The 12,868-nt window shown below is 41.0% G+C and overlaps 1 protein-coding gene across 1 annotated transcript; it reads left to right on the top strand.

Annotated features, from left to right (window-relative positions):
* Nucleotides 1-5,121: 5,121 nt before the first annotated feature.
* Nucleotides 5,122-8,214, top strand: LOC103697574 (Tetratricopeptide repeat (TPR)-like superfamily protein). Its single transcript, XM_008779464.6, has one exon. The coding sequence runs from the start codon at nucleotides 5,699-5,701 to the stop codon at nucleotides 7,577-7,579; it is 1,881 nt and encodes a 626-aa protein (XP_008777686.3). The 5' UTR covers nucleotides 5,122-5,698; the 3' UTR covers nucleotides 7,580-8,214.
* Nucleotides 8,215-12,868: the final 4,654 nt, after the last annotated feature.

Raw genomic sequence — 12,868 nt, forward strand, 5'->3', positions numbered from 1 at the left:
GAAAACTAGCCATCGGAACATTCACGTATAGAGGAGATTGACTCCTAGTCATCTAGGGTCGCTTCCTGATCGGGTGGGGTCGACTACTGATCAGCAGGGTCGACTCCTAAAATAGCTAAAAACTATAGTCTTTTGTCTTCACCTTATGCCATTTGGGAGTCGACTTTTGGCCACTTGGGGTCAATTTCTGACCATAGCGGTTGAGTCCTGACCTATGGAGATAGACTCTTGAAATGCCAAAATTTCAGCCTCTTTTGTTTTCACCCTATAGCAGTTCTAGGGTTAGCTCCTGATTAGCTGAGGTCGACTCTTGATTAGTCCTAGTGGACTCCTGCATGCTGGGGTCGACTCTTGAGATCCTAAATTTTAATGGTTCTATGTTTAAGTCTGTAGTCTTCCAAGGGTTGGCTCCACTCAACTTAGGATTGACTCCTCAACTGAACAACCCCACAAAACTTGTCAACCACTTCTCTAACTTTGAGACCTTGATTTTAATGCTTCTCCAAGCTTCTAAAACTCTTCAAATACATATAGTTGCCCTATAGAACAATTTAACTGCTCTAACAACATACGATTATTAGTAACATGCTCAAATATTTTGTATTAACCAAAATCAATCCATTGGGTCACCATCCTATCAATCAATATTTTTCCTTCTTGTCATTTCAATCAACATTTGCATCAGCCTCCCTATTTTCACTAGCATTATTGCTCGGAGTGACAGAATTTGATTCCACATGGCTTTGACATTTCTCTAGTTACATAGGCCATCTCAGCAAACAAAATTTAACACTATCTTCCATAGACAAAACTGAGCCCCATTTTGTACAGAAGAAGAAAGACGATCTGCATTCTCTTTTCAAAGAGTAGCAACATCAGGAGTAGCCTCAATGCATGCAATGCCAAGTGCGACCAAGCTATGATTAGAAGCTTCAGATGCAAGATGCTTCATAACATGTCATTCCTATCACAACATGCAATAAGCAAGCCATTACATAAAAAAGATGTGTTAAATGATGGTAGGTGATATGGCTCAAATTTGATCTACCAATTATGAGGTAACACATAGCATCGAGGAAATCTATTTCAGTCGAACTTGTATCCTTGGACTGATCCGGATAACGAAAGTCAAGAGTTAGCCCTTCACTTGACATTGAACTCTAGAATTCAACCCGGTAGGACAAGGACACCTCATCTAAAAAAAGCAGCTTGACGTACTAGGTACGAACTGCATACATACAATACTTGTGTCTTTATTTCAGGTCTTCTTCTTCTTCTCTACTGTTCTCCAAAGTTCTGTCTTTGATTTAAGCATCACAAGACCTTTGGCCAAATCAGCTCCGATGACTTTATGCCTTCTTCCTATGCATAGGCCAATATCTTTTCATCCACCTTGCATATCAATTGAAACCCTTTAGATCATTAGATCAAATTTGGGCAGCAACGGATTGGCATCGTCTATTGGAACAAAGAAAGACCTAGAAGGATGAAGTCAAGAAGAAACAACCATATTGAATGTAGCAAGCAAGCTCAGCAGGATAACCAGCTTGAGTCACATGATTCTCATGGCTTGGCCCCTTAACCTACAGTAACAGCTCCTCAACTTGCGACTATCATATCTGACAAGTAGTTTAATCTACTCATTCAACAGGTACAAGCTCTGACAATAATGGTGCAAAATCTACTTCCATTGAGAACCAATCCTCAATCCAACATGCAGGACCAGCCCAACCAACCGACACAAAATAGAAACCAACCTCGTCCAATAAGCTCCAAAGGAACCTGCCAGGATAGCCAAGTTCTAACTTGCTCAAAGATGGATTAAGTCCTAGGGAGTCTTTATCAAGCCAACGTAGAAAGATTTCCATGAAAGAGGCCAACCTTGATAGGAGAATCGAGGAGATGGACAAAAATACTGAAGCCATGATGAAGAACTTGAAAGGGAAGGGGATGGAGATGCTTGAAGACTTCGAGCTCACCAACGAGTTTCCCTTCAAGAAGGAGATCATGATGGAGTCACTCACTTCGAGGTTCAAGATGATGTAATTGAAGTAGAATGATGGCATCTCAGACCCCGTAGATCACCTAGAGAGCTTTAAAACTGATATGCTTCTACAAGGTGTCTCGGAAGTAATCACATGCCGAGCCTTTCCTACCACTCTCAAGAAAGCAACTTGGTCATGGTATTTAGGTCTTCAACCTAGGTCCATAAGTTCATTTGATTAACTCAGCTAGCAGTTCTTTGGCCACTTCATCAGTAGCAGGAGAAGCAAGAAGACCTCAACGAGTTTGGTGGCTATCAAGTAGAAGCAAGATGACTTGCTTAGTTGGTACATTAATTGTTTCAACATTGAGGCCCTAGAGGTATGAGACTTGGATTAAACTATAGTTGTGGCTATGATAATGAATGAAAACAACTGTTTAGGCTCGTAGAAAAACTAGTTGCTACAGTTGTTAGGCACAGAGGAGTTGACTCGCCGTTATCAAGGGTCAACTTGAGATTTTCAAGAGTCGACTCGTAATTTGCATGAGTCATCTTGAGCTTTCTTCTGGTTTTGCTGCACTCTATCTTTCGTCCATGGCATTTGTAGAGTCGACTCTCTCAGTTTAGGGCTCAACTCGTTGGATGACTGGGGTCGACTTTTTGCTTTTAGGGGTCGACTCTTCAATGGACTAAGTTTCAGTACTCTCTGTCTTTCCACTGTGGCTGTTTTGGAGTCGACTTGACTGTTTCTAGAGTCAACTCTAGTTTGACTAGAGTCGACTCATAAATTCTATGGGTCAACTCACCAATGGGATGATTTTTTCAGCTCTCTGCCTTTTCTCTATGGCCATTGAGGGGTCGACTCATCTCTTTCTGGAGTCGACTCTTGTTGGATTGAAGTTGGCTTGAGTATTTTATGGGTCGACTCATTGATGTGATAAATTTTTTGACTTGTTGTCTCTCTTCTAAGATTATTCTAGGGTCAACTCGTGATCTGTTTGAGTCGGTTTGGGAAGGTGCATCGTCAGTGATAGTGTGCTGGGGTTGACTCGATACAATATTGGGGTCGACTCTTGAGGTAGCTTAGGATGAAATTTTCTATCTTATGTATGAGCTTCTAGAGAATATTTTCATAACTTTTTGCAGTTAGCTATGAAACTTTCAAAATGAGAGAAAGAGGTATAGGAGTTAGGAATAATTTAAAATAATTTAGAGATCTATACAAAAATAGAGAATAAAGATAAGATCCTAAGTTCTAGATTCATTGGAGGAGGCGGATGATGATGATGACGGTGAGGAATAGGATGGGCCATGATATGGGCGATGGATAGTAGATTTTCTGCCTCTAAATCCTAGTGGAGGAGAGCGAGGTGGACGAGATGGACCAAGTTGATAGGCTTGATTAGCTCTCAATTCTTGAATGAAGCAACTAAGTGTATCAACAAGAATGGAAGCCGAAGTAGTGAAGAATTTCGTCGGGTGCCTTGATTTTGAACCTCTCTGAGGATCCCCATAATCTGCACGTTGATCCTCTGAGCACTTGCAATGAATTCGCTAATATCTCTTTTGATGGATGCTTGTAAGTATCTAGTCTCCCCCTCGATGTCTGCCACCCTTCTATATTGACTGGTCACCAAGAATCTGATGTTAGGGATATCATATCTCAATTCTGCTACCATTTGGGTCAACAATGAAACATGAGGCTCCAATATCTGATATCTCAATAGAGTGCCATGCGGTGAATCAGAGTCTTGCTGTCCACAACACTTCAGAAGTCGATACCAGCATGCAGGAGTCAACAGGCATAAACGAGGAGTCGACCCTAGTCAAGTAGGAGCCGACCTAGAATTACCACAGGGTAAAATATAAGAGGTTAAAATTGTAGTACTTTAAGATTTGACCCCTATAAGTGAGAAGTCGACCTCAAAATGCCAAAAGGATCTTAGGATGGCCCTAGGATGAACACAAAAGACTATGATTTTCAGCCAAACAAAAACCGACTCCATCCAAACATGAGTTGACCCTAGCCTATTAGGAGTGTACCCTAAGTGACTAGGTGTCAACCATTCTGTGCATGCTCAATGGCTAGTTTTCCAGCGAACAAAGTTCACATTTAATTCCCTCCAATGACTACTTTTAATCCTTTAACAGTCAAAAAAGCTCTTCCGGCCATTATTGAAGATATAAATGCTTCTACGTTCAATTGGAGAGTAAGAATATTGAAAAGTTTGTAGGAAAAACAAAAGAGTAAATGTCCAACATCGATTAACCTTCAACCACCACTTTTTGTGCATTAAGAGGATATTCCATCTAGAAGCGCACAATTAAGAGCTTCCCTCCAACATACCAAGCATGCCAAAAAGGGCTCAAATCAGTTCAAACAAGGAGCAATTATTTGTATAAATTTTCTTATTCCTTTTGATTGTATTTGGTATTGTCAAGTTTCAAAAGGAGTTGAAACTTAAGCATAGATTGATCCAGATCTTGAAATGGAGTATAGTGGCTTATTTATGCCTGAAAAATGAAGTGACTAGTTTGGGTTAAGCTAGGGGTTTAGTTTGGTAGTACTCTATGTATGTATTCATGGTAATATGAATGGTAGCTTGAAAATTTGTAAGAAGGAAGCCTTGAGGAGTGGATGTAAATGCTATATTTGGCACCAAACTACTATCAATTCTTATGTTTGTGATACTATTAATTGTGTTGCTTATTGTATTTATATATTAGTTAATTAGTTGTACATATTTGCTAACTCACAACTCATATACTAAGTTTTTGAAGAACCATATGTTTTTAGGTCCGTAACTAATAGACAGCCCTCTATTAAGCTGATTGAGAATTAGTAACCTATCTAAGATATAATGTGATAAAATAAATAATGCATAAATTTAAATTTTGACAATAATTATCTAAAATTGACGATCAAAATGCCATGATATGATTTACATTCCAAGGATATTAAGATATTTTTGTATTTTTGAATACCATCAATATCCAACATGAATTAAGATTATGCAGGTTTCCCCATACTAACCCATGATATCTTGGAATTATGTTTCAGTACCTTTCTCGTAATAAGGTAATAAGGAAAACCTTATAAAACAAGACTCTCGGGTTGTATGCCAGGGTTTTATTGAAAATTATTTATTTTAAGTATGTATCCGTTAGATTTGAATATTAGGTCAATATTTAAAATCCCAACATAATTCATGTCTGACCAAACACTAAATAATGTGGGATCTTGAATCTAAAATGACACCAGTTTCATAACTTTAGTTCATGTCAGATCTAAGTTTACTTCATGCCTGACTCACTTCCAGATTTTGAATTATGCTCCATGTTTTTAGACAAATTATTCAATTCATTAATATTTTACAGATATGCGTCTTTATATTTGACTTGATTCTTAGTTAATTGGAATCTAATATAGTTTATTTCAGTCGTGATTTCCATTCATTTCCCAGCATAATTAGGGTTCATGCCTGGGCCAGACTAGGTGTTCATTTGAGTTAAATGTACCCAAAATCATGATTGCAATTGGACTCATTTTAATTTGATCAAATCAGATCGGACTTCAGTTAGAAAAATTATTGTGTGCGGTGTATCCACACCCACACTGGTGCATGCCACCGTTCGTTGGAGCACGGGATGAATGGGTGAATAGATCGGTTTGGTTTTGATCTCTAGCTGAATCCATCCACCGATGTTTGGTCGATGACTCGCCTGGACCTCATCTCCACCACCTCCAAGCTCGTCTGCCTTGCTCGCTCTGGCCGGATCGCTTCCGCGCGCAAACTGTTCGACGAAATGCCCGAGAAGGACACCGTCTCCTGGAACGCTATGCTCACTGCCTACTCCGGCTCGGGCCAACCCCACCGGGCCCTCTCCCTCTTCTCCCTCATGAGAACATGCGGCGCTCGGCCCGACTCCTTCTCCTTCACCGCGGGCCTCGCCGCCTCCGCCGACCTGCACGACCTCAGCAGCGGAAGGAAGCTCCACGCCCTCCTCCTTCGACTCGGGCTTCGCTCTTCGCTGCCGGTCTCCAATTCTCTCCTCGACATGTACGGCAAGTGCTTCTGCCCTTTGGATGCCCTACGGGTGTTCGAGGAAATGGAAGAACGCAATGAGGTCTCATGGTGCTCCCTGCTCTATGGCTATGTGAATTCGGCACAGTTGGATGACGCGCATCAGTTGTTTGATGCAATGCCCGTTAGAATGACAATTTCATGGAATATTCTGATTATGGGCTATGCTTGGCTGGGCGAGATCGAACTCTCGATATGTTTGTTCAAGAAGATGCAATTGTTGGGTGTGGAAGGGGATGTCACCACGTTTGGCAGCCTCATGAATGCTTGCTCTGATCTTTCAGACCCTCGCTTTGGTCGTATGTTCCACTCATTCATTTATAAAAGGGGATGGGATGCTGCCATTGAGGTTAACAATTCAGTGCTCAGTTTTTATGCCAAATTTGGCTTCCATAACGATGCATTGAAGGCTTTTGGGTCTATGGAGACTAGAACACTTGTGTCATGGAATGCTATGATTGATGCTAACATGAAGTTTGGTGATGTACATGGAGCTCTTCTTTTGTTTCTCAAGGCACCAGAGACCAACGTTGTTTCATGGACAGCAATGATATCTGGGTTTGTGAGGAACGGGTATGGGGAAGAGGCCCTTTCTCTCTTCATTGACATGAAGAGGAATTCCCTTACACCTGATGATTTTACGTTCGGCGCCATCCTCTATGCATGTGCAATGTTGGCAGTTCTACAAAATGGAAGAATGACACATAGCTGCGTGATTCGTTGCGGTTTCAGTTCTTATCTCTATGTGGCGAATGGCTTAGTGAACATGTATACCAAATGTGGGGATATTGAAGCTGCAATTCAAGTGTTTGATGGCATTTTAAGGAAGGATTTGGTATCATGGAACGCAATGCTTTTTGGATTTGCATTGCATGGATTGGCTACGAAAGCTTTCGAGGGGTATGAAGACATGCTGGCTTGTGGCATTTTGCCTGATAAGGTTACCTTCATAGGTTTATTGATGTCATGTAGCCACGCCGGTCTTCTCGAGCAAGGTAGAGACTTCCTTCGGATGATGGAGTCGGTCCATGGGATCGAATTAGATGCAGACCATATCGCTTGCATAATCAACATGCTTGGGAGAGCTGGGCATTTGAAAGAGGCAGGTGAGTTGCTTGGCAGTTGTTCAAGGGTTGTTAGTGACAGGATTATGGACACATGTGAGGCCTTGCTTAGTGCATGTGCTGTTCATGGGGATATGAGGATTGGGAAGATGTTGGGAGAGCAGTTGGTGAGTGAGGAGCCTCAGAAAGAGGTAGGCTATGTGATGCTATCAAACTTGTATTGTGTCAGTGAGCAATGGAGGGAAGCAGAGAAGGTTAGGAGGGTTATGATGGAGCAAGGGGTTAAGAAGGCACCTGGTTGCAGTTGGATTGAGGTGAGGGACATGGTCATGGTATTTGTATCTGGGAGTCAATCTGTTAATCACATGATAGATGTGCATAATATGATAGGATTAGTAAATTATGAAATGAGAAATCCTAGTTTCATTTGTTTTAACAGTGAATAATGATGCTTTTCAATATCATCAAAATTAAAATGTTTTTTGGTGAATTTTGGTTATTGGCGATTTAACCATGCAAACCATGGTCATGATTGGATAGGAATTACAAGAATTAAGGACCAGAGACCCATCCACAAAATTCATTACAGAGCAGATCTTTGCATGCTTTCTTAGGTTGTAAATCAACTTTAAAAACTCACTTAAAAAATCAACTATTATATTTTGGAATCTAAGAGGGTGCTCGTCATGTTCCGCATGAAACCATTTGTCCCAAGTGCAATTGGACTTGGATTGGGGTATTTCTTAGCCTTTAACCTACTAGAGACCTCAAGTGTTAAGGTTATGAGATGAGCCATTATGACTGGTTAGTGCGGGAAGTGCCACGCTGCTCCAGTGAAGTGCAAACGAACAATCTTTTTTGCCATGCGACAAGAAAAGATTAGTGTCAACTGACAGAATTGTTGTCAAAATATGGTGGGTTGATTGATTATAGAGTTGCCAAGTTAGCGGTTCTGGGCCCAATGTACTTTTCACACACTTTGGGCTCGTTTGGTTCAAAAAAAAAAAAAAAAAGAGAAAGACAGAAAGTGTGGTCAACAGAAAAGTAATGAGATGTCTCTTGTTTGGTTAGAGTTTTCAAATGAGAGAGACGGAAAAATTGTATTCCCATGAAAATATGATTTCTATATTTAATAAAAAAATCTTTCTTTTTATTTTAAACATTAGAAGTTACTTTTCCGTGTGCCGAAAATCACTTCATTTTTATTTTTTTCTAAAAAAGCACTTCAGCATTAAAGAAGTATTAAAGACCTAATTTTATTAAAAGTATAATGGGAATTACACATAACTTTCTGAAGAAAGTAGATGGTCAACCAAACATAAGTACTTTAGAAATCTGTCACTTTTCTATTATCAACCAAACATGCCAAAAGTACTTTCCCAGACATTCTTTTTCCAGATATGTACTTCTCAGGAATCATATTATTAAGAGAAAAAATACTTTCCGTGGACCAAACGAGCTCTTTATCAGGCCCTAAGATACCTTTTCAATTGGCTATCATCTTCCTACCCAATTTTCCATGCCATTAATGAGTCACCTATATCTATCTATGTGTAATGTGCCAGGTTGAGATGGTCCCGGTGTGATTTGAGCGTCCCATAAATGCTCACAGCAAAGGCATGATTTTGAGAGGAGAGTCCGGTTTCCACCAAAATAAATAAACAAACATTCCATAGATGATGGATACATGCATAACTTGATCTTTCCAGAAAACACCTAAAATGGAAAGGCAAATAACTCTATGGGAAGATAGAAAAATATTGTCACAAGCAATCATAATGATAGGACCATTATTCAATTGGTTAGTTGCTGCCTAGCTGAAGGTGCAGGTTGTTGTAATGGAATTAAAAGTACAGCAATTGTGGGTGAGGGTGATTCTAAAATGATGGTAACTTGGCTTACTAAAAGGGTAAAAGACCATCCTATCTTTCAGGATTATGGCATGGAAGAGAACATCTCAAATGTTTGTTGTTAAGTTCATATATCGTCAAGCTAATTATGCTGCAAATTATTTGGCAAATAGGGCAAGGCTGGGTGGTATTCATTTCCAATCTTCTGCCAATCTAATGCCCGAATTTGCAGCAATTTTGCAGGTTGATGCATCAGGTGCGGCATTACAGAGATGATGGAGGCAATCTATCAGAATTCAGCTTCAATAATAGCAGAAATAACCCAAGGTTTCAGTCAAATACGCTGTTCCTTGCTCCAGCTGATATCTATTATGTACTTGCAGTCGATGGGTGACAGGTTTTATACTTCATTCGGCCGAAAGTTTTTCTGATTCTCTGCTACTCGGACCACTGCTTTTACGTTACAGTTTCACTTCTCTTTTATTGTAAATCTGTATCGATATATTAGGTTTGATGGAGAAAATATTGGTCATCTCAACCTCGGATAAGACCGATCTTCTTGACTTCGGATATAAACCGAGAAAAATAATTCCGGCCCCGGCCAAAGAGCCGAACAACCGAAGAACCATTAGCCAAGAAGCCCATCAGCGAGGAGAACAATCAGCACGTATCGATAAAGACTGACAGTCCCAACAATCAACAGCCCTGGCAGCCCGCAGTCGTAGCAGCACCATGCTTTGCTCCAGACCTGCACTGCATGCCGCTCACGCAGACTGGCTCTATGCCGCAGTCGTACCACCGGCCGTTTACCTGGCCATCAGTGTATGTCATATCAGCTCAAGTAACGACAAAGCAGGCTCCCCTATATAAAGGGGCACCCGAGGGACCTCAGGTATTATTTACACAATATACGCATTACACACGTGCGATAATTCTCTCTCTTCCATATTGTTGCCTCATTATTCTAACTTAAGCATCGAAGGATTCTACACAGAAAATTCTCCAACAAGTGGACTTATTTGTAGGCCATCCCCGAAGGAGCTCAGTGCTCGACATTTTCAACCAGCCTACTCCACTTGCTTTCAGCCGAACTCAGGGTTGTTCGAGTCGTGCCCTAACCTTGGATTGGATTCAGCGGCAACAGAATGGTGCTAGAGGATGCCGCCCCCCCCCAACTACATCAACATCAATCGAAGGAAGAGTGAGCTAGAATGAGTTGCGAGGAGCCCGCGATTTATCGCATGCTTCGCAGTGTTGTGCTCTACCTAAATAGCCTACTCTGCCTAAACAGCCTGCCACGCTTGTGGATAATGAGTATTTCAACTTACTTATCCAATAGGTGCAGGCGCTTACTTATCCAGAGTCTGTAGTAGGCAGTGGCGTGACCGGAGCCAATCCGTTCGGAATTCTGGATAGCCTAGCATCATTCTCAGTCGCCAATTTTATGTGCCTAGTCAACCACCGCTCCCGAGGCTAGGACTTGGAGCCGTTTTCCCAAAGTCGACACACCCAGTGGAGCAGTTATGGTCGGGATGTAAAACGGTGTGCTCCAAGCCCTCATTCCATTGAAGTCTTCGCTCTAAGTCTCTTGCTTTCTCGCCATGTGGATCCCCATCCCTAGCGAGATGCTGACCTCGATAGAAAAATCGAGAAGATGGGTTGGCAGATTCAGGCCCTCAAAGAATAGACTCTGAGGGCGAACCACAACCTCAACTTTTTCTTGGAGCCTTCCTTCACCTAGTAGATTATGAAAGAATCGGTCCCACCTTGGTTCAAGATGCCTTAAGTAGAGTTGTACGACGGCACCTTGGATCTTCTGGATTACCTTGAGAGCTTTAAGGCTCTCATGATGCTGCATAGAGCCACCAACATCGTGCTTTGTAAGGCATTCCCTGCAACCCTTCGTAAGGCAACTCGGTTCTAGTTCTTCCAGCTTCGGCCCGTGTCTATCCACTTCTTTGAGCAGCTCGCCCGCCTCTTCATGATGCACTTCGTCTCTAGCTGAAGATGGCAATGCGGCTCAGATATGTTATAAGACATCAAGCAGAGGGAGAGGAAGTCCCTCAGAGAGTACATTAGCTGCTTCAATGTGGCAACACTAGAGGTTCGCAACTTGAAACAGTAGGTCGTGATGTTAGCGATGAAGGATAGCCTGCAACCGTCGAGCTATAGTATACCATATTATATTACTATATTATAATAATATTATATTACATTACAGTAATATTATAATATATTATATATTTATGTATTAATATATATTATATTTTATTATGCTCTGTTGTATAATATTTTATAATTTTTTATGGTTAGTTTGTCATACCAAAAGTACTTTATCAGTTTGTTTATCAAACACATATTAAAGTCTCGCAACACTTTAAAAATGTAGTTACCTAAGAGCAAATAGCTTTTTATAAAAGCTCTATTTCAAAAAGCTCTATTTCAAAAAACTCTATTGCCAACAGTTTTGCCAAACAGAACCTAAGGCCCTATTTAGTAGAGCTTATGATGGGCCAGAAAATACTTTTTGACCCTCCAAAATTACTTTTGAATGAAATATGGGTGTTTGATAAAAAAACTGATAAAGTACTTTTGGAAGAAGCTCCAAAATTGAGGTTCTTTAGAAAAGTACTTTTAGCATGCATCAAAAAATTGATTTGATTTATAATTTTTTTAACTAAAATACCCATAATAAAAATTATAATTATAAAAATATCTCTTGTTGCCCAAGGTGACAAGCCAAGAGGGGGGGGGGGTGAATTGGTTTCTTCTAAATTTTGGTGCTTTAAACGTTTTCTTAATTAAGTGCGGTGGATGCTTTCTTAAGCTATTTGAGTGAGTTAAACTAACGCAAGAGTAGAAGATGATGCAAGAGTAAATGAAAACACAAGCACAACACAAACACAACAATATATAGTGGTTCGGTGCTCTCCTTAGCACCTACGTCCACTCCCCAAGCGTCCCCTTGGGAATTCACTATAATCTCGCGGATTACAGTTGGATTGTTTTCCGGGCTCACAATCCAAAAACCTTTGTTGGTTTTACGGGCTCACCAACGAACCTATACACTTTGGTTTTCCGGGTTCACCAAAAACCTTTGTTGGTTTTGCGGGCTCACCAACTAACCTTTACACTTTGGTTTTCCGGGTTCACCAAAAACCTTTGTTGGTTTTGCGTGCTCACCAACGAACCTTTACAAAGTGTTTAATAAACAAAAGGAAAGATTCAAACTCCTAAATGAGCATATGAAACAATATAAGCTACAAGGAAGAGTTAGAAAGTATTTATCGCTTTGAAGTCGCTTTGCTCTTCTTTGTCAAGGATGCTTCACTCTTTAAGGGGGATGGAGCTCTTGATGCCTCTTTGAATCTGCTCAATCCCTTTCTTTGATTCTTGAATGAAGCTCTTGATGAAGAAGATTAGGGCACTTTTGTATTCTTGGGTACTCTTTGATATTCCACTCAAAAGTTGTTCTCTCTGATGAATAGTGCCCCTTTAAATAGCTTCCCACCTTCTTAGGACAAGTCCCAATGGTTAGATTTGAAAAACTAGCCGTTACTCACCTTGGGAAGGACAAAAAGTACAGTTGTAGAACTAGCCGTTACTGTTCAGCCCGTGTTTGGGTCGGCTCAACCTGTCCTTGGGTCGACCCAACTTTGCCTTGGGTCGACTCAAACATTCCTTGGGTCGACCCTCTCAGAAACCACAGAAACTTCAATTTCAGCCTTCCTTCCCATGGGTCGACCCAACCATTCTTTGGGTCGACTCAAAGTCCACTTGGGTCGACTCAACTTCTTCTTGGGTCGACCCTCTCAGTAATTCCAGAGAACCATTTTCTGTCTGTCTTTCTGTCTTGCCTTTGGGTCGACCCTCTCAGGGTTTGGG

Source organism: Phoenix dactylifera, chromosome 16 (assembly GCF_051530095.1).
Source record: "Phoenix dactylifera cultivar Ajwa chromosome 16, Ajwa_hap1_PhDact_Kaust_v1.1, whole genome shotgun sequence".
NCBI lineage: Eukaryota > Viridiplantae > Streptophyta > Magnoliopsida > Arecales > Arecaceae > Phoenix > Phoenix dactylifera.